At 40.5% G+C, this 26,982-nt stretch overlaps 1 protein-coding gene across 1 annotated transcript in view; it reads left to right on the top strand.

Annotated features, from left to right (window-relative positions):
- The first annotated feature begins 923 nt into the window (after window positions 1-923).
- Window positions 924-26,982, top strand: part of LOC142520232 (uncharacterized) — a 32,597-nt gene continuing 6,538 nt past the window's right edge. Inside the window, exons 1-3 of the mRNA XM_075623236.1 lie at window positions 924-1,032; window positions 1,523-1,719; window positions 17,190-19,482. Of these exons, the coding sequence (XP_075479351.1) occupies window positions 924-1,032; window positions 1,523-1,719; window positions 17,190-19,482 (2,599 nt within the window). The remainder of the gene's footprint in view (window positions 1,033-1,522; window positions 1,720-17,189; window positions 19,483-26,982) is intronic.

Here is a 26,982-nt window from a genome sequence, read left to right on the forward strand (position 1 = left end):
TATTTATAATCATTTCCTAGACATAACCTCGAGCCCATTCAATAGCTTATACGATTCGTTTTAAAACATGGACCAGGGTCCACGTTTTAACACGAATCAACCGAAAACTCAACCAAACTTTTGCCAACTTAAACCATGACTTGAACCTACATGACCAGCCCTTAAACCCCTTGTTTTAGACCACCTAAGACCCTCTAAAAGGACCATACAATTGCTGAAAATTTCTGCACTTTCTCTCACGAAACCCTCGTGCAGCTATCCTTCAAATAATCGACCCTAGCCCAACTAGACTGGACCAGCCGTGAACCCAACCACTCCCAGCCACCTCTGGACCCTCCTGGACCGACCTAACCACAGCCCTCATCCTCAAGAATGTGCACCCCTCGGTTCCCCATGAATACTCGATCTTGCCACCATTTTTCCCCAAATCGTCGCCTAGCTTCGATCCATGCATTAACACGCTAACAGCCGATCATTGACCACTACAGGGCCATGTCATTGACCACACACGTCCCAAGCCAGCCCCTTGAATGAGCCATGCACGGCGACACCACTTCTTTTACCCGACCTAGCCTCTATGTGCTTCCTAGGACCCAAGCGATCGCCCTCTCCCCTTAGACATGAACCGAAGCCCTCTCATATGTATCCACCATGTAACTCGACATGATCCCTTGAAACCTAAGTCTAGTAGCCCTTGCACGAAAGTCTTGGAAAAATGTGAGTTATATACAAAATGATATGCATATTTTTTATGTCCAAATCGTATAAAATCGATGGACACGATAACTCTATGAATTCCTATTGCAAACACACACAAATCAGCATATAAAATGTGAATGATTAGAAAAAGAGATTTATGGTGTGTCTTTGTGTATATACGCTCGAAACCTTTGAGATATACGCATAGAACTTGCAACAGAGAGATGAAGAAGGATTTCTTTGCAAAATTGGGAGACTTTTCAAAGGAAGCTGCTGTATTTTTCATGAAATTGGCTGCTGAAAATAATGGAGGGGCGGCCGAATGCTTGAGGAGTATGGTTAGGGTTTTGAAGGTAGGTTTAAGTCCATAAATTAAGTACCAATGAGCAATTATTTAAAATTAAAGGGATTAAAAAGATTTTGGGCCCATTAAAAAATAAAATAATCCCATTAAGCCCAATAACACTCCCGAAAAATATTTTGTTTCGGTACATTTTTTAAAATATTGCTCGAACCATCAAAACGTTCCCCGACTCGCTAAAATATGCGTACAAGTTTAAAATATGACCCGAAGACTAAAAAAACTCCACCTAGGCCCATTTTCGAAAATCTCACTAATTTACACCATATATTAAATAATTAAAAATAATAATTTACAAAAATATTTTTCCTTAATTGTCCATGTCTCTGTTCCTCGTTCGAGCGCGAAAAACTACTGAAAGCGCTTATGCATGAAACTTTAATAAACCACGCAATTATCTTGCATTACATGTGTAAAGATAATTAAACTTCATATTTTGGTAAAACCATATATTTCATGCAGTCAGGTTACGTAGTTTGAATTTTCTAGATCTTACAGTTTCCCCGGATGAAATTCTTGGATTTCCTCCGGAGATAGAAGTTGAAGCGGAAATAGAATTGGTATCAGGAACCGCACTTATCACCAAAGCGCCTTATAGATTTTCACTATTGGAGATAAAAGACTTGAAACAACAGTTACAAGATCTTCTTGACAAAGGGGTACATTAGACTCATTGTGTCTCCTTGGGAGCACCAGTGTTGTTCGTTAAAAATAAGGATAGGTCTATGAGGCTTTGAATAGTTTATCGACAGTTGAACCGAGTAAAAGTAAAAAATAAATATCTGGTATCACAGATCGATGACTTTTTCTATCAATTGCAAGGGACTTCAGTGTACTCAAAGATCGATTTACGATCTGGATATCATCAACTTCGAGTTCATCAATGTGATATTCCTAATACTACATTTTGAACAAGGTATGGGAATTTTGAGTTTCTAGTGATGCCGTCTGGTTTGACGAATGCTCCAGCAATATTTATGGATTTGATGACCCAGGTCTTCCTGGAGTATCTCGACAAGTTTGTCATTGTCTTTATTGATGACATACTTGTATAATCTCATAGCCACAAAGAGCATTCACAACATTTAATGATTGTGTTGCTAACCTTAGGGAATCACCAACTCTATGGTAAGTTAAACAAGTTTGAGTTTTGGCTTGACGGATTTGTCTTCTAGAGACATGCTATATCCAAGTATGGAATATTAATGGATCCTAGCAAGATCGAAGTAGTGTTGAGTTGGGCACGACTGGAATCATCTCAAGAGATAAGAAGTTTTATAGGTTTGGCAGGTTATTACCGGAGATTCATCTCGGGATTTTTCACATTGCCAAGCCATTGGCACAGCTGACATGTAAGAATGTGTAGTTCGAAAGACACATGATTGTGAAAATAGTTTCAATGAACTCTGTCAACGTTTGACAAATACACCAGTTTTAACTCTGTCGTCTGGATCAGGAGTGTACATTGTGTACGTACACTGATGCATCACTTCAAGTATTTGGGTGTGTTTTAACCCATAATGGTCATATGATTGCATATGAATGGAGAGATATTTGATATTTTTATAGATCACAAGCTTAAACTATATTTTCATTCAAGCAGAGTTAAATATGCGCCAAAAAATATGGAGTAATTTGTTAAATGATTATATTTGCGAAATAAAGTATCATCCAGGATCAAAGACTCTTATAGATGATGCTCTTGGTCGTAAGGTGTGATTACAAGATTGTTGTTCTCAAGTGTAATACAAGATTGTTGTTCTCTAGGATTTCACTTCCGTCATAAGAATGAAATGAAAAACATTCAAGTAACGAGCATTTTATCTGAACCGACGTTGTATGCAAAAATCAGATAAGCTCAGTTTTCTAACCCAAAGGTGAAAAAGTTAGCAAGGTTAGCAGCTAACAGAGACAAAACGTCTGTCTTTGTGTTTGAAATTGATGGAACCTTGTGTCTGTCAAAGAGAATCGTGGTTCCAGAAGATTCTAATTTAAGAGACAAGATTTTATCTCAATCCCATATGGGTAAGTTGAATATACATCTTGGAAGCATGAATATGTATAAGAATTTGAAGACCAGGTTTTGGTGGAAAGGTATGAACTATGAAGAAAAATGTTTACTAGTTTGTTGCCAAATGATTATTTCATAATCTTCCTATCCCTGAAAGGAAGTAAGAGTATGTGACGATGGATTTCGACACGCACTTGTCGTTGTCTTCTAATAATTGTGATGCAATTTGGGTAGTTGTAGACTGACTAACTAAGTCAGCACATTTCATTTCGTATAGTTGGGAATATAGTTTCAATCGCATGGCAAGAATATAGTTCCAAGAGATTATTAAATATCATGGTGTGTCAACAAGTATAGTCAGTGACAGACTCACGCTTTACCTAAAGGTTCTAGGGAAGTTTTCAAAAAGCGTTGGGAACTACATTGAGTCTGAGTTCTGTCTATCATCCAGAGACCGGTGGTCAGACTAATAGGACTACTCAGACACTCGAGGACATGTTACGTTCTTGTGCTATTGATTTTGGACCAGCATGGCATGATCATCTGCCGCTTATGGAGTTTGCATATAAAAATATCTACCAAAGCAGCATCGGTATGTCTCCGATTGAAGCATTGTATGGTAGACGTTTTGGTATTCCATTTTTTTTGGACGAAGTAGAAGACCGACTAGTGCAAGCACCTGAATTAGTGGAATAAGTGATTGACAAAGTGTAACTGAACAACAAGAGAATTAAAACTGTACAAGATCGTCAATCGAGTAACACAAATACCAAGTGTAGACCCCTACAGTTTCATCCATGTGAAAAATTTTCCTTAAAGTTTCACCATTCTGCGGGGTGATGAGATTTGAACTCAAGGGAAAATTAGCACCAAGATTCATCAGACCTCTCGCGATCTTGGAATTTGTTGGAAATTTGGCGTATTGAGTGGCTTCACCGCCTTATATGTCCAGCATTCATATTGTCTTTCATGTATCAATAATATGATAGTTTGTAGCAGATGAATCGCACGTTCTTGATCCAACAGATGTTCAACTTGAAGAAGACTTGACTTATATCGAGCAGCCTTTTTTAATCCTGGGTAGGAAAGAGAAGAAGCTCATAAACAAGTTCATTCCATTTGTTCTAGTGCAATGTAAACACCGAGGTACTGCAAAGGCGATTTGGGAGTTAGAAAGTCGTATGCGCTCAGAGTATCTTCATTTGTTTTGAGTTATATAATTGTAATCATGATCATGAGTTGTATTTTATTCAGTTGAATTTGTACTTCTGTTCTGATTTCGATCACGAAATCTTTGTAAGAAAAGGATGATGTAATGACTCGAATCCTTACTTTGAATGAAATAATAATTAAGAAATTATTAAAGAGTTGTTAATTAAGCATTATTAAAGAATTTATAATCCGAGATCAACCAGTTGGGATCCACCGAATTTAAAATGGACAACCTAATCTATTTTAGATTACATTATCTCGAGAAATTCAACTAGACGAATGAGATTATAATACGTGGCAGATAAGATTGATTACAGATCTTCAGAACTAGTGCGGATGCAGCCTATAAATGAAAACTGATTTAATTTTTTTCCTACACCGCTTTCCTTTAGCTACTCCCTCTTGAGTTTTAGCCATATACCTTAGGTTTTCTAGTAAGTTTCTAGGGAAATTTTGTGTTGGAAAGCTTCGGAACTAGTTTTGACTCGAGGAGAAGTCAGTGAACTGTGACATGCAGATCGAGACATCATCAGCGGGCTGACAACGGACAAAAATAATCCTAAAGCCTTAAATAGTGATTTAAGGATGATTAGGAAGAACTTTAAAGCATGTTTGATAATTCAGGATCTATCTTGATAGTGATTTCATTATGTTGGTATTGTCTAGATTGAGACAAGTAAGCTTTCTGTCAGATTGTTTTAGTGAGGTACGTAATGCACTAACTCGGATATCTAAGCGTAGTTGACCGAAGATTTCAGTTAGAAATAAATCTAGCAAACGGACTAGGTCAAGTTATAGTAAATAGATCATGAGTCCAAGTATCGATCCCACATAGACTAATATTTAATTACTAAAATTTTATCACTTTACTTAAGATAGATAATATAAATAAAAAAATGATATATGAATTATTAATTTAAATTGTAAATAAAATAATTGCAACTACAAACGAAGAGTTCAACGATCAAGGAGGGATTCAACTTCAAATAAAGAATTAAGACACACAACGGTACCAAACTCTACTTTGTTGACACGTGTTAAAATTCAATTAATTATTTAATTCTTCACAATCACGTGAAATCTCCAAAATTATTTATTAAAGGATTTCTCGAGTTAACAAACCTATTTAAATATAATTGTCAAATTATTTCTAATTGAAATAATTAGATCTAAATGCATTAAATATTAGTGGATTTTCCATTTTCACCTAAAACCGCAAACTGAAATCGAATGCCATTTCTAATAAGTTTAACCATGTGTTGATGACGTCTTTAGTGCTATACTTAACCATGTGTTGATGAAGTCTTTGTTGTTATACTTAACTAAAATGACCTTGATTTTTTTTTACTAATCATAAACTAAAAAATACTAAATAAATAAAATAACTTAACAATTCTAAAAATCATAATAAATTAACAATTTAAATCTCAAATGCATAAAATAAATCTTTAATCATCATCTAACCAAAACTTCCTAAATTAACCTTTTAAAAAGATCAACTATTGGAACATTTCATGTTCGCAATCTTGATTTTGGTGTTAACAAAACTTGTTATTGTGTTTCAAACATATTTACTCATGTGTGAAGTTGCAAACACAAGAAGCAAACAAAAACTGAATTCTGCACAAACTGATTTTCTATTAAGCTTTGGTATTTTAATGATATCTCTCAATTGGATAATCCAAATGACAATCCGCCAACTGGACTGATCAGAAAACTCAATTTGAAACAAATTGTACTGCAAGTCAGCTTTGCAAAATCGGACGTTATCAAGGTCTAACTGATCGATGAATCTCCAAACTGATTGTACGAAAATAGCAATCAGTTGGGTTTGAGCAATTGCGGTATTTTGGTCATATCCCTCAACTCGGTTATTGAAATGAAGCGATTCACTATGCGTTGGAAATATAAGACGATTATCTATAAATCATCTTCATAAGTCAAAGTCTGAATTGAAGCTTAAGATGCTGATAAATGACGATGAAGTTATTGGTTTTGCACAAACTGAAATCAGCTAGGCTGATTTCAGCACACAAGCTGAAACTAAACTGAACAAAACCAGCAGCTGACCAACTGAACTGAACCGAACCAGCTGTTGACCAGTTGAACTGAACGACGAGTTGAGTTGACCAGAGTTGACCAGAGTTGACTAGTCGGGAAAATGCCGAGCAAGACGAATTTGACCGTTGCAATTTCAGATACAGTACAGAAACTTTCCAAACGGTCATATTCTTATGTCTAACGCATATATCATTGTTGGGGCTTATAAATACAACATCTTGAAGATCAAACAAGTGCTTTTGAAGGGGATTCAAAGCATGGGCAGTTAACATGAAGAAATCAGCTAGTTGAGAGCAGAAGCCCTTGTGTGAGGATACATTTGCGGTGTACACTGTAAATGATAAATTCCTCACACACAATCACTCACACATATACAACAGAGTTGAACTTCAAAGTTTAGTTGAGTGAGTCTTGCACAAAGACAATAAACTTGTGTATGTAGTCTTTGCATATGAGACATTAAACAATAAGCTGATTGTGAGGTGCTGCCTACAATCTTGAGTGCTAGTAGTTCAGTTTAGGCAGTGGGTAATTCCTAGCTGAGTGGGTTTGTACAAAGAGTTGTATAAATCAACGTCTTCTAGTGAATATCTTTCCCAAGGGGAAGAAGGGGTGACGTAGAAGCATTTGAAGTCTCCGAACATCCATAAACAAATTCGTGTCTATTTGTTTATTGCATTTACTTATAATTTCCATTGTTTTTAAATAAGCATTGTTGAAGCATTTTATGTGTTCTTCAAATACCAAAATATTGCATATCAAGTGTTTGATAAAATGCTTCAACCAAAAATATTTTTACTTATTCAACTTGCATATATCAGAAAACTCAATTGGGAACAAATTTTATTTCACGTCAGTTTGGAAAAATCGGAAGTTATCAATGTCTAACTTATCGATGAATCTCTGAACTGATTGCACGAAAACAACAATCAGTTGGGTTTGAGCAGTTGCGTTATTTTGGTCATATCTCTCAGCTCGGTTATTGAAATGAAGCTATTCAGTATGCGTTGGAAATATAAGCCTGTGGGGACCCGGGCTCTAACTCAATTGTCTTTGGGATTAATTGGATCTTTGCTAGAAAATGTGGGTCAAAATTTTGCTTATAATATCAAAAACAATTGTATATAAATCATACATCAACGTTATCTCCATTTTATTTCAACAAACGACGGTACATGTCTTGTTCCATTACAGTCATACAAAATAGCGTTTACAACAAACTACATAACAAATGTAAAACTGCTAGTTCATTCCTCACGCCCGAAATCACCACGCTATCCAATCTCAGTCATGCGCTCCTTGACCCTGATCATGTCCCACCTGTTGTCATGCACACATACAGACACAACAACAGCCGGATACTCCGGTGAGAACAAATCCAAGTTTAAAACATGTATACATGCATGTCATGCAATTAAATACCGATCATAACACATGAATCAGTAATTATGACACATTAGTGAATACAGATAAAACTCTTCGACTCTTCCTATTTAACTCGACTCATATCTAAGTCTAGGGATCCCGGTGTGAATAAAATGTAACAATCTACCACCTACTCTCCCAATCGGGGTGGCGGTACGTCTTATTCCCGGACTTCGGCCCTCTCTGTATCGAATATCTACACTAGGAGTCGATCTTCTCCTACGTACGTCGATATCACCGAACATCCGGTATCTTGGCATGTCTGCCAACGACTCACCTATCTCATGTGCATGGCTACAACTCTATAGACAAGGCATAAACATATCAAATTATAAACAATCTAGTATGTGATTTTGGGAAACTCAAATTGGATCTAATTCGAGTTGTGTCTTCCCGAATCAACATTGAATTATACCTTTCGTTGTTCAGTCTTTGTCGATGTCGAAGCTTGTCAAGACAAATCTGAAATGACATATTCAAGATGCATTCTATCAATCTCTAGCTCAAATCAATACACATACGGATCATTATTCAATCTCGGTACATTTCAACGGCATAACGGCATAATCTCGCAATACCGGTCATCTCAACTAACATATGTAATATCAACTAGTCACAATTCTCAATAACCATCAACCACAAACTCAAAATCTGCATAACTCAACTCAAGACATGCTGAAATTTGCACAAAAATCGCATATCATATCCGTTCTTCGATCCGGTTGCGAATATAAGTTCATAATAATCATAAGAACACATAATAGCAATCAAATCTGATTTCTCCCAACATCATATTGCCAAATCAAACAAGAACATAATAAAACTTACATCCTTTAAAAGCCTATGATGCAAGGAGCAAGAATCTAATCTCGGATTCAAAATCGGATGGTTAGATGTTGCACAACCAAATTGTTAATACATCTTGAAGCTTGAAGGAATTTCTGTACTTGCTCTCGGTCCTTGGCTGCCGATAATGAAGGAAATGAAGACAATTTATATATATATCTTGCATGGTGAAGACACATGTTTAATTCCTTATTCTGCACGTCACACCGCGGGTGTGTTCACTCTGCACCGCGGGTGCACTGAGCGTACTGGATCACCTCCACAAATTTAGAAGGAACGACCGCGGGTACGCTGGCTTTTGGACCGCGGGTGCGTTGCCCTCTCTGTCCTAACACCGCAGGTGCGGTCACTTTTATGGCGCGGGTGCACTGAATCTACTGTACCACTAAAACTCGAATTGTAACGTCGCTTCTCCATGTCTGATATTCCATTCCCTTATTCATAATACATGATAACTCAAAAGTATCAAACTAAAATTTCGGGCATTACATTTCTCCCCCTCTTAGATATGAGTTCGTCCTCGAACTCGCAGGCAATCAATCAAAGCATGTAAAAGAAATAATAAAATCAAAAGCTGAATAAACACTCACGTCATGGAAATAACTCTGGATATCTCTGTCTCATTTCTGATTCTGTTTCCCAAGTCGCTTCTTCAATGCCATGACGACTCCACTGGACTTTCACTAGCGGAATAATCTTCGTTCTAAGCTGTTTTTCTTTCCGATCTAGAATCTGAGTTGGCTGTTCAATATAACTTAAAGTGTCGTCAAGCTCGGCTTCCTCAGGCTGAATGACATGAGAAGCATCAGGCATATATCTACGCGAAATCACCATGGAAGACATCATGTATCCCCGATAGAGAAGGAGGAATGGCGAGTCGATAGGCACGATCGCCAATCTTCTCAAGAATCTCGTATGGACCGATGTATCTAGGAGACAACTTTCCACGTTTGCCAAATCTGACAACGCCTTTGAATGGAGAAATCTTCAAAAATACTCTGTCTCCCTATTCAAACACTAACGGTCTACGACGTACATTTGTGTACTTGGCTTGCCTATCCTGCGCTGTCTTCATTCTTTTCTGGATCAATTTTACTTTCTTTGTCATCTCACGAATCATATAAGGCCCCAGTTCTGGTACCTCTAAGATGTCATCCCAATACAGCGGAGATCTGCATTTCTTTCCGTATAAAGCTTCAAACGGTGCCATCTTGATGCTCGTCTGATAGCTGTTGTTGTACGAGAATTCACAAAGAGGTAGTGAATCTTGCCAACTAGTGCCAAAGTCTAGCACTACAGCTCTCAGCATATCCTCTAAGGTCTGGATAGTCCGCTCTGGCTGTCCATCTGTCTGGGGATGGTAAGCAGTGCTCAGATGCAATGTCGTACCTAGAGCCTGCTGCAAACTATGCCAGAAGTGTGAAGTGAATTGTGGATCACGATCTGATACGATCTATTTCGGCACACCATGAAATCTGAACACTTCTCTGACATATATCTCTGCCATCTGATCATGTCGGTACGTCATTCGGTACGGAATAAAGCATGCTGATTTGGTCAATCTATCAATCACGACCCAAATTGAATCACAACTTCGGGATGATCGTGGTAACTTCGTAACAAAATCCATGGAAATGTGGTCCCATTTCCATTCCGGAATAGATAAACTCTGAAGTAAACCTCCGGGTTTCTTCCTCTCGGCCTTTACCTGTTGGCAGTTCAGGCACCTAGATACAAATTCTGCAATGTCTGATTTCATCTTTTTCCACCAAAACTGTATCTTTAGGTCGTTGTACATCTTTCTGCCACCAGGATGAATACTAAACCGACTACTGTGCTCTTCTGATAAAATCTGTTGTTTCAAATCGGAAACATCTGGCACTACAAGACGGTTATTCACATACAAAACATGATCATGTACCTGATACTCTGACTGATGTCCTGCTCTAACCATTGCAATCGACTTTTGAACATTCTGATCATTTTTATGTGCTTCTTTAATGCGAACAATCAAATCTGGTTCCACTTGAATCGTGGCAAGTCGCAATGGTCTACTATCTGTATCAAATGCTAATCTAGACAAACAACAATATTCAATCAAATTCGAAACACTTATTGTCGAAAAGGATAGAGCACATACCTTTCGACTCAAGGCATCCGCTGCTGCATTAGACTTTCTTGGATAGTATTTGATTTCACAATCGAAATCCTTCAACAAATCGAGCCATCTACGCTGTCTCATATTCAACTCTGACTGTGAAAACAGGTATTTCAGGCTTTTGTGATCAGAGTAGATTTCAAACTTCTCGCCATAAAGATATTGTCGCCATATCTTCAGTGCAAACACAATGGCCGCCAATTCAAGATCATAAATTGGGTACCGAGTCTCGTGAGGTTTCAACTGTCCCGAGGCATATGCAATCACATGTCCTCGCTACATAAGAATACATCCTAGCCCTCTGTGAGATGCATCACAATATACAAAGAAATCACCAGTACCTGAAGGGATAGTCAACACTGGAGCACCGGTTAATCTTTTCTTCAACTCTAGGACGCTAGATTCACACGCCTCTGACCACACAAACGGAGCGTTCTTCTGAATTAGCTGCGTAATCGGCTTTGAAATACTGAAAAAATCTCTGATAAATCGCCGATAATAGCCTGCTAGACCCATGAAACTACGTATTTCTGGCACTGATGTCGGTCTAGGCCAACTGATTACAGCCTCAACTTTGTTAGGGTCAACAGAAATACCCTCTCCCGATACAATATGCCCTAGAAACACAACTTTCTTCAGCCAGAACTCACACTTCGACAATTTTTCTGCTCTAAACGTTCTCAACACTGTCCTCAAATGATTCGCATGATCACTCCTATTCTTTGAATATATCAGAATGTCATCAATGAATATAATCACAAATTCGTCAAGGTACTTCTGGAAGATACGGTTCATCTGGCCCATAAAGACATTTGGAGCATTTGTTAAACCAAATGGCATGACAATAAATTCATAATGTCCATACCTAGTTCTAAATATTGTCTTCGGTATATCAAAATCTCGGACCGTCAGCTGGTGATACCCAGATCTCAGATCGATCTTGGACTATACAGAAGAACCCTGTAACTGATCAAACAAATCATCAATGCGAGGCAATGGGTACTTGTTCTTTACTGTTGCTTTATTCAGTTGTCGATAATCGATACAAAGTCTCATCGAACCATCCTTCTTTCGAACAAACAGTACCGGAGCACCCCAAGGAGACACACTCGGTCTAATGTAACCCTTGGTCAATAAATCTTCGAGCTGTTCCTTCAATTCTTTCAATTCAATGGGTGCCATTCTATAAGGAGCTCGAGATATAGGAACGGTACCTGGTAGGAGATCAGTACTGAAATCTACCTCTCGGACTGGAGGTAACCCTGGAATCTCCTCTGGGAATACATCCGCAAATTCGCATACCACCGGCAGAACTGCCAATGCTGGGCTCGATTTCAATAGATCTACTGAATATACAAGGAACCCCTCTACTCCTTTCTGCAACAATCGACTCATAGACAACACAGATATCAAGGGAATCCAAGCTCTGGAACCCTTACCGTAGAATTTCCACTCATCAGCCATCTCTGGTCTGAATCTGACAATCTTCTGGAAACAATCTACAGTGGCTCTGTGCTTGGTTAACATATCGATACCGACAACACAATCAAAATCAGACAATCCAAGCACAACACAGTCTAACTCAATCTCGTTACCCTCAAACTGTAGCATGCAATGTCTAACAGATGTCACTGATATCAAACCACTCCCCAAAGGAGAAAAAATAGACACTACGGCAGATAATGACACGACAGGCAAAGCATGCGTCAATGCAAAGCGCTCAGAAATGAATGTATGAGATGCACCCGTATCTATCAATACATAAGCAGGATAACTGCATAGAAAACAGTTACCTGCTATCACATCGTCTGGTGCATCTTGGGCCTGCTCTTCTGTCAGTGCAAATACTCGAGCCTGCTGTCTGGGAGGTTGGCTCACAATCTGGCTCCCTCCTGGCCTCGACTGAGATGGTGCAGGTGGCGGCTGGAAGGAATGGACAGATGATGCTTGCCTCTTAGGCTGAGATACTGATGCAAATGATCCTGCACACTGTGATCGCTGTGACCCTCTCTGTGGACAGACTCTGGCAAAATGTTCTTGCTGTTTGCAGACATTGCATCGCCAAACCACTCCCTGACACTGATTTGTAGGATGTCTGCCTCCACAAGTTCTGCAATAAACTCCTGTATAATCTGAACTCTGGCAAGGACCCCTCTGTCTCGGACCACTGGAACTGGATGAACTGCTGCCCGATTTCTTGAATTGCTTCCTTCTGGCTTTTAACTAGTCTTTCTTACCATTACTGCTACCACAGCTCTCGAATTTAGGAGGAGGGGGTGAAAGCTGTGTAGTAGGCTGTGGAGGTTTCGGAGTCTGTACCATATACGATGCTCCTCGCTGCTTTATCAATCCAGCTTCAGCACCTTTCGCCCGGTTCAAAGCATCAACAAAGTTGTTCGGTCTGCCGGTATTCACTAGGGTAAATATATCGGGATTCAAGCCGTTGATAAACTGATCTGCAATGGCCTCGTCATTCCCTGCCATGTGAGGAGCAAATCGGAGCAATGTCGAAAACTTTACCACATATTCTTCGATGTTCAGCTGTCCCTGTCTCAGATTGGCAAACTCAGCACATTTATCCTTTTTGTAAGACACGGGAAAGAAGCTTTGATAGAACTCTGCTTTAAAAACTTTCTACGTGATCTCGGTGCCACGATGCTCCAATGCTCTTTATGTGGTAAACCACCAATTCTTCGCGACTTCATGCAGTTAATGGCCAATTAACTTCACTCGTCGTTCATCGGTATAATCAAGGGACTCAAATAACATCTCGATGTCATCTAACCAGCTTTCGTACTCAATAGCGCTCTCAGTACCTTTAAGTGTCGGCGGTTTAAAGGATTGAAACCGTTTCAGTAGTGTCTCCATCGGTGTCGCAGTAACATCCATCGGATCATTAGAAGTACTGCCCTTTTCTGGTACCGGACGCACAGGCACTGCTGCTCTTTGAGGAGGCATATCTGATTCTCAAACGAATTAGTACACAATCTATACAATCTGTTTCAGTCATTCTCTGATCATATACCTCTGTTCCAGAATCGGTTCTGATTCATTTTATTCTTAATACATGTCGCAATCAATCAGATAAACAGGTAAACATGTATTACTACAAGAAACATGCTTTCACATATAACATATGTAAATCAACATACAATTAATAGTATGCTAGCATCATCAAAGCAAGGAAGATGACTCGATCTACCCCTGCCCATTTACTTCTAGTTCAGTCTAAGGATCTATCGCTCTGATACCACCTGTTGTGGGGACCCTGGTACTAACTCAATTGTCTTTGGGATTAATTGGATCTTTGCTAGAAAATGTGGGTCAAAATTTTGCTTTTAATATCAAAAATAATTGTAAATAAATCATACATCAACGTTATCTCCATTTTATTTCAACAAACGACGGTACATGTCTTGTTCCATTAAAGTCATACAAAATAGCGTTTACAACAAACTACATAACAAATGTAAAACTACCAGTTCATTCCTCACGCCCGAAATCACCACGCTATCCAATCTCAGTCACGCTCTACTTGACCCTGATCCTGTTTCACCTGTTGTCATGCACACATACAGACACAAAAATAGCCGGATACTCCGGTGTGAACAAATCCCAGTATAAAACATGTATACATGCATGTCATGCAATTAAATACCAATCATAACACATTAATCAGTAATTATGACACATTAGTAAATACAGATAAAACTCTTCGACTCTTACTCGTTAACTCGACTCATATCTAAGTCTAGGGATCCCGGTGTGAATAAAACGTAACAATCTCCCACCTACTCTCCCAATCGGGGTGACGGTACGTCTTATTCCCGGTATCAGAGCGGTGGTTTTGTATAGGGTTTCACTACTACTGACCGCGAGAAGCTCACGAAGCCACGCCTTTGGTCTGTAAGTTTTTCAGTTCAGCATTTTGTTCAGCATTTTAGTTAAAGCATGAATTAGTTTGTCAGCATGCTTCCAGATTTTCAGTATTTCAGAGTTCATTTAAAATAAATTATGAAATTATGCATGTTAGTTACGTATGGGTTATGTTGGAACAGTATGCCCCCTAGACGCATTTTAGAGCGCAACAGAGAGGAGGAGCCTCGCCGAGAAGACAGGGAGGAGCGTAGACCAGAGGGAGACCTACCACCTCCTCCACCGCCCCCACCGGACATGAGTGCCCAGATGTTAGCTGGGATGGCACAATTCTTCGCACAGTTTTCGGGGGGCAATGCCGCAGCCGTAGCCGCAGCCGCAGCCAGGCCGACAGGGCCCAAGGCTGTGTATGAGCGATTCATGAAGATGCGCCCGAAGGAATTCTCTGGGGCATCTGACCCCATGGTTGCCGAGGGATGGATCAAATCCCTCAAGGTTATCTTCGATTTTATGGAGCTGGGGGACGCAGACCGAGTCCGATGTGCCACCTACCTGTTCACTGGAGACACCCGCTTATGGTGGGAAGGAGCTTCGGTAGCCCTGACATTGGCTACACTTTCTTGGACCCGCTTTACGGAGGTTTTCTACTCCAAGTATTTTGCTGAGGAGGTTCGCACCAGGCTGACCACCGAGTTCATGAGCCTGAGACAGGGGGATATGTCGGTTACGGAGTTTATCCGTAAGTTCGAGAGGGGCTGTCACTTTGTGCCCCTGATAGCGAATGATGCCAGAGCCAAGCTGATGCACTTCCTGGTGGGTTTACGGCCGATCTTGCGCCGGGATGTTAGGGTATCTGACCCTGCTACTTATGAGGTTGCCGTCTCCAAGGCCTTAGCCGCAGAGCAGGATCTGCGGGATATCGAGAGGGATCGCCAGGGCAAGCGCCCAGTCCAGGCACCGCACCGCCCTCCTCCTCATCAGCATCAGCAGCAGAATAAGAGGCCTTTTCATGGACCGCCCAGGAACAGAGGCCAGCAGCAGCAGCAGCGGGGACGCCCAGCCCCGAGGACTCAGGAGCACCCAGTCTGTCCCAGGTGCTCACGTCGCCATCCTGGAGCATGTATGGCTGGCTCAGGAAAGTGTTTTAAGTGTGGCAGTCCAGACCACATGTTGCTGCAGTGCCCTCAGAGGAATCTGCCTACCCAAGGCAGAGTTTTTGCTCTCCATGCCGCGGAAGCCAACCCGGAGACTATGTTGTTGACAGGTACCTTTAAACTTTAAGTTATTATTTGAATTTCCGCGTTTTGGGAATCGGGATTTAGATTTTGAATTTAGAACTGTTATAGGATTGCATGCTCTACTCAGATTTATTTCGGGGAAATTAAGCTAGAGGAACCTTTACCTTTGCATGTCTATAAGTTTAGATCTTGTAGTGGAATTCAACTTAGAGCTCCGCTCTTTCAGGGAGAATTTTTATATCTGGTTCCGCTACCAAGGCCTTGATAGATTCAGGGGCCACTCACTCGTTTATTTCGGAGGTCTTTGCTAACTTCCTCAAGATCCAGACCATTGGGCTAGATACAGCCTTTTCAGTAGTATTGCCGTCAGGCGAGGAGATGGCAGCTACCAATGTTATCCGAGATATAGACCTTGAGTTGCACGGTAATCTTGTTTATGCGGATCTGATTGTGCTACCGATGCCGGAATTTGACATCATCCTAGGGATGGACTGGCTATTGAGGAACAGAGTGTTGATAGACTTCCAGCGGAGATCTGTTCTTGTCCGACCGCCTGGAATGGAACAGTTCTTATTTGAGCCGGACAGGTACTTTCCCTTACCGCGCATTATTCCTTATGTTCAGGCTAGGAAACTCATGCATAGAGGGTGTCGGGCATTTCTAGCGACCTTTTTATCTGTCCCCGAGGAACCCAGCCAGTCAGCCTCAGATGTTCCGATTGTCAGAGATTTCTTAGACGTTTTTCCCGAAGACGTCTCTGGTATGCCACCCGAGAGAGAGGTGGAGTTTTCCATTGAGCTTATGCCAGGTACGGCTCCGATATCCAAAGCGCCGTACCGACTAGCACCGACAGAGATGGCAGAGCTTAAGAAGCAGATTCAGGAACTTCTCGACAAGGAGTTCATTCGCCCGAGCTTTTCTCCATGGGGCGCGCCAGTCTTATTCGTGAAAAAGAAGGATGGCTCGATGAGGCTTTGCATTGACTACCGGGAGTTGAACAGGGTTACAGTGAAGAATAAATACCCACTGCCGAGGATTGAGGATCTGTTTGACCAGTTGCAGGGAGCTTCGATTTTCTCCAAGATAGATCTGCGTTCCGGTTATCACCAGTTGAGGGTGAGAGATGCTGATGTCTCGAAGACAGCTTTCAGGACTCGTTATGGTCACTACGAGTTCCTAGTGATGCCGTTCGGTCTGACGAATGCGCCAGCGATCTTCATGGATCTAATGAATCGCGTATTTCAGCCGTACCTCGACCAGTTTGTGATAGTGTTCATAGATGACATTCTCGTCTACTCCAAGAGTCGGGAGGAGCACAGCAGGCATCTGACCACAGTGTTGCAGACATTGCAGAAACATAAACTATTCGCAAAGTTCAGTAAGTGCGAATTCTGGTTAGAGAAGGTGGCGTTCTTGGGCCACATTGTTTCTAGCAGTGGCATTGAGGTAGACCCGGCGAAAGTTGTAGCAGTCAGAGATTGGGTTGTGCCTCAGAATGCATCCGAGATCCGCAGTTTCCTTGGGCTAGCAGGATATTACAGGAAGTTCATTCAGGGATTCTCATCCATTGCCGTTCCACTCACAGCACTGACAAAGAAAAATGTGAAGTTTGTGTGGAGCGAGGAGTGTCAGAAGAGCTTCGATACTTTGAAGCAAGCTCTTATTTCAGCACCAGTTTTGGCCATGCCATCAGGGCCCGGCGAGTTTGTCCTGTATACCGATGCTTCGAAGCTTGGTTTAGGTGCAGTTTTGATGCAGCATGGGAGAGTGATAGCGTATGCTTCTCGACAGCTGAAAATCCACGAGAAGAATTACCCTACCCATGATCTAGAGTTAGCGGCTGTAGTTTTTGCTTTGAAGATTTGGAGGCACTATCTGTATGGAGAGAAGTGTCAGATCTTTACCGACCACAAAAGCCTCAAGTATTTCTTTACGCAGAAGGAGCTGAACATGCGTCAGAGGCGTTGGTTGGAGCTTGTGAAAGACTACGATTGTGACATTAGCTACCACCCGGGTAAAGCTAATGTAGTTGCGGATGCTTTGAGCAGGAAAGTCGCAGTGATGGCTCACTTGACGATTCAGAAACCTCTTCAGATCGAGATGCAGAGGTTTGATCTTGAGACTTACCCTCGAGGTAGAGTTCCTCGTCTATCTACCTTGACCATTCAGTCTTCCCTTTTGGACCGTATTCGCAGTGGTCAGACCGCAGATGAGCAGTTGGCACAGTGGAAGAAGAGAGATGAAGCCAAGGGCAGTGTTTTGTATTCAGTCAGCGACGGTATTGTGAGATACCGAGATAGGATATGGGTTCCTAGCAGTGATTCTATCCGAGCAGACATCTTATCAGAGGCCCATACGTCCCCGTACTCCATTCACCCTGGGAGTACGAAGATGTACAAAGATCTGCAGTTATTGTATTGGTGGCCAGGGATGAAGAAGGACATCAGGCGTTTTGTATCCGAGTGCCTGACTTGCCAGTTAGTGAAGGCCGAGCATCAGAGACCAGCAGGTTTGCTCAAGCCTCTTCCTATTCCCGAGTGGAAGTGGGAGAACATTACCATGGACTTTGTGACCGGATTGCCGAGGTCAGCCAGAGGATCGAATGCTATCTGGGTGATTGTAGATCGTCTTACCAAATCAGCGCACTTCTTGCCTATTAAGACGACTTTCACCATGGTTCAGTATGCAGAGCTGTATATCCGAGAGATAGTCCGACTCCACGGTATTCCAGTTTCTATCGTATCCGACAGAGATCCCAGATTCACTTCCTCGTTTTGGAAGAGTTTGCATTCGACTATGGGTACGAAGTTGCTGTTTAGCACAGCTTTCCATCCGCAGACAGATGGACAGTCGGAGCGAGTTATTCAGATCTTAGAGGATCTTCTCCGTGCTTGCGTCATTGATTTCTCTGGGAGTTGGGAGTCGAACTTACCATTGGTAGAGTTCACCTATAACAACAGTTTCCAGTCGTCTATAGGTATGGCTCCGTATGAGGCGCTGTATGGCCGCAAGTGTAGATCTCCTGTTCATTGGGATGAAGTAGGAGAGAGAGCAGAGTTGGGTCCAGAGATTGTTCAGCAGGCAGCAGATGTAGTAGTCAAGATCCGTGATAGAATGAGGACTGCTCAGAGTCGACAGAAGAGTTATGCCGATCAGCGGAGGAGAGAGTTAGAGTTTGCAGTGGGCGATCATGTCTTCGTGAAAGTGGCACCTATGAAGGGTGTCATGAGATTTGGCAAGAAAGGGAAGCTCAGTCCGAGATTCATTGGACCGTTTGAGATCCTTGACAGAGTTGGGACGCTTGCTTATCGTGTGGCTCTTCCGCCAAATCTGGCCGGAGTACACAATGTCTTTCACGTCTCCATGCTGAGGAAGTATATGGCAAATCCTTCGCATGTGCTGAATTTCGAGCCGTTGCAGCTTACTCCGAACTTATCTTATGAGGAGAGACCCGTGCAGATCCTAGACAGACAAGAGAAGAAACTTCGGAACAAGCTCGTTAAGCGAGTCAAAGTCAAATGGCTCAACCATTCAGAGGAGGAAGCTACGTGGGAGTCTGAGCAGGAGATGAGAAGTCGATACCCTGAGTTTTTCGGTAAGTTCTAATTTCGAGGACGAAATTTCTTTTAAGGGGGGAAGGATTGTAGAACCCGTAAATCAGTAGACGTATAAGCCATGCATAATTCTAGATTTTTAAATTTAATTGACTTCATTGCATGATTATTTTAAATGCATTTATTTGAAGTTAATTATTCATTATTTCAGTTCAGTAGTTTGATTTTTAGCATTTCAGTTATTTCAGTGAGGCCGGACCGGAGTCGAAGTTTTGAGGTAGAATTTAAGATTCGAGAAATATTTCCAGAAGTTAATTTAGCTAGCAAGTAAGTTCATTTAAGTTAGTAAGGGAGGTTCGAGGATTTAATTTAATTATTTGAGGTGATTAAGAAATGAGCTCATTTAAGTTATTAAATTAAGGGGTTAGCTCACTAAATTATTTAAAGGATTAGTAAGGCTTTCAAGGATTATTAGTTGACTAGATAACCAACACTTCCCACTCATTTTATTAGCATGATTTCGGCCCCATGGATTTATTAAGCAATTCATTCCAACTCATCAACTTTGACCAATTCTTTGCATGTAATTAGTAGGATAATTCTAGGATTTTTGAGAGCACAATTTAATTAAATAAATGGACATATTCTAGACTAGAAAATAAGAAAAATCGGCCACTACCTCCTAGAAGCATCCACCAACTCATTTGATATCAAACCATAATTCAAAATTCAAAAATGAGAAGACTTGGTCTTGATTCTTTCCTTATATCTTGCACCCACTTCCCTCACCCTCCTAACCATCATTCCCCCTCCCTTAGTCACGAAATTCAGAGTGTTTTTGAGAGAGGAAAACCGTGGGAATTCAGTAGGAAGCAAGGGAAGAAAAATCGAGAGCAAGAAAGGTAAACAAGAGAAGCGCTCCACCTCCTCCGCGCCGCGTCGTCGTCGTTTCGTTCGTTTTCTTTCGAAACGAAACCAGGCATGTCTAGATTTCTTTCAAACCTCAATCAAGTCATATTATCATTTATTTTTCAGTACATGATCATGTTTATTCAAGCAAAAATCGAGATCCATGTCAAAACTTTTGAAAACAACACATGCAGAATTTTTGATATTTCTTAGCAAGCTTCACGTTTTTCTTGGTTTGTGAGTTTCAGGTGATTGGTTCGACTCCAGGCTCCCAAGGCGACTCCTAGACACGTAATAGGATGCATTAGGACCATTTTGGTCCATTCAAACCAGCCCCATGCTTGCTGGAAATTCAGAATGACAGCAAGTTCCCATAGGCGCAGATTTGTGTTCGAAAATTTCAGTTTTTGTGTCAAGGGGTTGGATCTGATCTTGGCTGCCCTAAGGGCTCTTAGCCATGGTTGGATCACTCCCCTAGCATGTCTAAGACGTGATTAAGTTGCCCTTTTGGTGGCTTGGTCCAGGGCTCATCGGTTTTTAAATAATCAACAAGAACAGCCCCTTTCCCCATTCGGCCCCTTCCATTTTTCAGCATATGGTTTCGTTTCTTTTGTTGCTTGGTATGGATCTTGGTTGGCCTATGGCCCTTAGCCACGGTTCATATCATGCTCCTAGATGTCTAGATTGTGCCATGGTCAATCAAATGGCCATTGGAATGACACGAGACATCGATCATAGCATAAACACTACACACGCATGCACGTTGCTCTCGGTTGGACCCTTCGGTTGAGTTTTGGTATGATGCGGATTGTGGCTGGCCTAGGGCCCTTAGCCATGGTTCAAATCATTCCTTGGGATGTTGGTAAGAGTCTCTGGTTGGTGGTTCACGCCCCTAATGGCCGATAGTCTCGAAACCAACGCAAGTCTTGTAGTTGCGCAGCTGCTGGAAATTACAGCAAGTTGCTGTGTCATTTAGAAGGCTCGTTTGAGTTCTTGGTTGGCTTTTAGCCCATGACCTTGGACTGGACAGTGCCTCATTGAGTTGGGAAGGTCATGTTTTCGACCGTTCGTCATTCGGATCATTTTCGAGGTCGTACGAGAATTTACGGTGCGATGTGCCAAATTGACTCTCGAAAGAGCGTTTCGTGTTTTGGCCTCCATTCCACCTAGATTTCGACCCTATCATTTTAGGAACATTATTTTATGATTTTTCAGCGTATTTTAATCATGACTATACGTCGGTTCAGTGTCGGTTCAGGTTGGCTCGGAGTCATGATTAAATGCGAAGTCATTAGGCGTCATAGTCGCATATTTTGAACGTAAATTACATAGTTGGTCAAGTTTAAGCTATTGCATATTTTCATAGCACAGTTAGGTTGCAGCGAGCCTGGGGACGATCCAATCCAATCCAGTTGGTAAAATTACGGGACATTTTCATTATGCCAGTTAATTATTTTACGTGCATTAAATAGAAAATGATTATTTTGAGATTTATGCGATATGGCTTGTGGTTCATTCACTATGTGGGAGTGTTATTTTATACGGTCGCCAGTGACCGATCAGTTCAGTATGGTACCACACGGTCGCCAGTGACCGACAAGCTCAGTTCAGTTTCAGCCTCCCCGGTAGCCAGTTACCGATCAGTTCAGCTTAGTGCAGTGGCCACAGGCGTAAAACATAAACTCAACAGAAAATTTTATCAGTTATTTCAGTACAGGCTCCAAGGAGCAGACATTTTTACTGTTATTATCAGTTCATTTATGCACGTATTATAATTGCTCAGTACAGATTATTTTCAGTATGCCTCAGACAGGATATGTTAACTCATGCAGATTTTAAATTCAGATTTTTACTCGTTAGATGCGATTTATGCATGCTGAGTCTTTAGGCTCACTAGACTTGATTGTTGTAGGTACTGATGAGGCCAGAGCCGAGGGCGGGGACCAGTGAGCCAGCTTGGGTCGGCAGTAGTGGCACCCGAGGACCTCAGAAAAGTCATGTCAGAAAAGTCAAGACACATATACCAAAGAACGCATTCAAAGCTGCAACGATCACATGTGATGAGTCTTGACGTACGGTCTCAATGCCTCTATATATACACGCTCAAGTTCATTAGCAAAGAAATAAGAGCACATACAAGAGTGTGTGAAGATAAAAAGAGAGGGCACACATATTGCATATCAGCTTATAAGAAGCAATTAGCTCAGAGAGGACACTTCATCGTGTTATCAGCTTAGTTTAGAGGCATATTTCCTTCAGTTTGTGAGAACAGTTTCGGGTAGTTTTCAGAGATCAGTTCTCAAACACACCACCGCTCAAATACAGTCTTGCACAAAGAAAATAAACTTGTGTATGTAGTCTTTCTCACATAGACGTTAAAGAAGTGTTGGCTGGAAGGTGCTGCCTTCAGTCTAAGTCCAGGAATTCATTTAGCCAGTAGCGTAAGTCCTAGCTGAGTGAGTTTGTACAAAGACTTGTATAAATCAAAGTCTTCTAGTGAATCCTATCCGAGGGGATAGAAGAGGTGACGTAGGAGCAGTTGAAGTCTCCGAACAACCATAAACATATCTTGTGTATTTTTCTGATTAACAGTTGTTTTTAAACTGTTTGGATCAGTTGGAGTATTCATCAGTTCAGTTGTCACCATAACTGAATTAATGAATGCAAAAACTAATCTACCTTTTTTCAGTTATTCAATTACACAGGATATACAAAATATATCAGTGTTTCTTAACGAAGGATTATTTCGAGTGTTTTTCGCTTGGTTTTAACTCCAAAGTCGATCTAATTTATCGATGTATAATTTATTAGAACACGAGCTATTGCAGCTCTTGGAGAATATTTTTTTTAAGCACCTCTAAGTGCCTAGCAAACGATCCTTCAATTGGTATCAGAGCTAGCTGTTTTAAGAAGAACATTTGAAAACTGATATTTTAAAATATGTTTTTAAAATGGATTTCAAAATCCACTTAAATATTTTATGGGTTTGTTATGAGGAGAGAGAATGTTCTTGGCTCAGCAACTAACATTGTAGCCACTTCTCTCGATTCATTAACTTTGTTGTTTTAAGTAGTTTGCAGGGCTTTGAGTTCAGCTGACAGCAGTTCAACTAAACTGCTCAAAGGACAAAATTTCAGTTGTCAGTCTATCAGTCCAATTGATCAACAGACGAAACCTAACTACCAGCTGAAACTGATGAGTTAAGTTAAACTTAACCATCAGAAGTGCCGCCGCTTCATTGCCATATCAGATCAAATATAGATGATCAATGCGGTTCAGCATCAGTTGAGTCCAGTTTGAGTCAGCTCGACCAGTTAGCCAGCACAGAGATCAAGTCCAAAAAGCAAACTAACTGATCTTCTGGCAAAAGAAACGTGAAATCCTCGCAGCATTCAAGGCGACCAGTTGTTAGTATATTCAGTTCTATTATGTGTAAACTAACTGATGTTTGATGTTATTTAAAGTCTGCCAGTGGAGTGGCAATTTCCCTTACACTTGTTGATGTGCGCAAAAGTATAATACAAGGGACGCTTATTTGATTAAATAAACATCTTGTTCATCCAGTTAGACTTTACATAACTGAATTGCTATCTTAAGATTTGTTGTCCAAAGTGCTTGATTGATACTGAAACTTCATTAATCGCGTAAATGATTATAATTTTGAAGGGGAGTTTTTAATTCAGTTTCTGAGGGGGAGTTTGTTTAGAATTATCTCTCGAACTGAAAAACTATTTTCAAATTATTTCATTCAGTTGTAGGGGGAGCGTCTCTTTCTGATACTCCTCGAACCAAAGAACTGAAAAACCTTTTTTAAAAAAGTTGTTTTCTTTTTGTTTCTCACAAAAGGGGAGAATCATTTTTTTAATTGCTCAAGTTTTGTGATCATCAAAAAAGGGGAGATTGTTGGAACATTTCATGTTCGCAATCTTGATTTTGATGTTAACAAAACTTGTTATTTTGTTTCTAATAATTTACCTAAGTGCGCAGGAAGCTGGAACTGATCAGGCTTCGAACTGATCAGTTAAACGAGTCAAAACTGAAGCCATCGAGATGCAAACTGAAAACATCAACTGATCGACTAAACTGATTCAGCTCAACTGATATCTCAAAGAACGGTTCAACTGATTGTCCAGCTGATAGGTAGTTCAGTAGAAGACCTTCAGAAGCCCGGCCAGCTGATGAAGAACTCAACTGATGAAGAACCCAGCTGACCAGTTCAACTGAAAGAGTAAAATCAGTTCAACTGACGAGTCAACTGATTTCACCAGCCCAACTGAAGATCAGTTCAGATGACCAGTTAGGGACCATTCAGTTACAGATCAAGATAAGCGTATCTACAGTGGACTCCAGCTACGCACAAAGATAAAAATACATGTACAATCAAAGGTACAATAATGGACGTTGCAGCAAAGATTAAAGCTGAGAGATTCCTGAAGGCATGTAAGAAAAGTCAAGACACATATACCAAAGAAACAATTCAAAGCTGCAACGATCACATGTGATGAGTCTTGAAGTACGATCTAAATGCCTCTATATATACACACTCAAGACCATCAGCAAAGAAGTAAGAGTACATACTAGAGTGTGTGAAGATAAAAAGAGAGGGCACGCATATTGCATACCAGCTTACAAGAAGCAATCAGTCCAGAGGGAACACTTCATCGTGTTATTAGCTTAGTTTAGAAGCATATTTCCCTCAGTGTGTGAGAACACTTTTGGGTAGTTTTCAGAGATCAGTTCTCACACACACACACCACCACTCAAATACAGTCTTGAACAAAGATAATAAACTTGTGTATGTAGTCTTTCTCACATAGACGTTAAAGAAGTGTTGACTGAAAGGTGCTGCCTTCAGTCTAATTCTAGGAGTTCAGTTAGGCAGTAGCTTAAGTCCTAGATGAGTGGGTTTGTACAAAGAGTTGTATAAATCAAAGTCTTCTAGTGAATCCTACCCGAGGGGGTAGAAGGGGTGACGTCGGAGCAGTTGAAGTCTCCGAACATCCATAAACATATCTTGTGTATTTTTCTGATTAACAGTTGTTTTTAAACTGTTTGGATTAGTTGGAGTATTCATCAGTTCAGTTGTCACCATAACTGAACTGATGAATGCAAAAACTAATATACCCTTTTTTCAGTTATTCAATTACACATGATATACAAAATATATCAGTGTTTATTAACGAAGGATTATTTCGAGTGTTTTCCTCCTGGTTTAAACTCCAAACTCGATCTAATTCATCGGTGTATACATTCTTAGAACACGAGCTATTGCAACTCTTGGAGAATATTTTGTTTGAAGCACCTCTAGGTGCCCAGCAAACGATCCTTCAATACCATGAGTTCACAACCTCTTGTGATTCAGAATAACATATATTTTTATATGGGCTTACCATAATTAGTCACATTCTTTTCATCAACCCCTTGATAAAAATGTCAGAACTCAAGTCTGACTGCACCCATTGGATTATGGCAAGAGCGTCTAGTAGCATCATCTTATGATCCCCTAGGTATCACTTATAGTGTCTACAAAAACCTTAAGTTATGGTTAACATACAGTACAGTTCCTTCAACTCATATATCCCGGTCGAATCAACAATCATTGGTATATCGAGAGTTGCATATGAATTCGATAATAATTTGATGTATTTTTGAGTAATAATAGTGACATGATATGTGCAACTGAGAAAATCCGTTTCCAAAATTCATGTCTTAATTTGGTTAGAGATTCATTGCCTAATTAACTCTTTAAATCACATATGATATCTTCACTTGTAGGCAAATGATGAATCTCCAACTACAATGCATTTGCTAGTACGTATTTCGAAACTACACCCAACATGCCACCTGATGACCCTCAATGGAGTCGGTAAACGGATTAAAGTGCATGCTAATACATAGATCATCTATGTTGCCCCTAGTCAAAAGACTAATGATATACAACCATAACTATGTACTATTCCACTTAATAAATGATAACCACTTGGACAGTCCGATGGAGAGTTGTTCAGGGAATCATCAAATGATCACTCATCTATATGAATGGACATCTTCATGCCTTTACCAATGAAACACGACGTTTACATCACAGATATTAATCTCAAGCTCAAACAACCTTGATCCTAATTTTAAGCGGCTGATTCGACTAGGGACCTGTTTAGAATATATGATACACTTCCTAATGAGTTTCACCATCTTACGATGAGAGGTAGACATCATGGTTCCTGTTATATATTCAAGGAGTTTATATATGCAGCTTGCATGTGTATACAGATAAAGTAGATAACATAATTGAATAAACTGTAAAATATTATTAAAATAAGATTGTTTTTACATTAGAGTCAATAAATCTCAAGTCAAAAATTCACTCACTGAACACCTACTATAAAACTTTGTTTCTTTTCCAGATGATCATATATTTAGATAAAGTCGTGAAATTTTTAAGGGGAATTAAGTCATCTGTATGCCTATCAATTTCTTTCACTCGTGTTAATTAGATTCCAAATATTCGTATACCTTCTTGCTGCCACCCGTGGCACAATCCTCTCCCCATAAGTGGATGTTCTATATGCATTAATGCTCTCCATTTACATTGAAAGAAATATTTTATTCCTTTATTATTTTGTTAAATTGAT

The sequence above is a fragment of the Primulina tabacum genome, chromosome 12 (genome assembly GCF_025594145.1).
Source record: "Primulina tabacum isolate GXHZ01 chromosome 12, ASM2559414v2, whole genome shotgun sequence".
Classification (NCBI taxonomy): domain Eukaryota; kingdom Viridiplantae; phylum Streptophyta; class Magnoliopsida; order Lamiales; family Gesneriaceae; genus Primulina; species Primulina tabacum.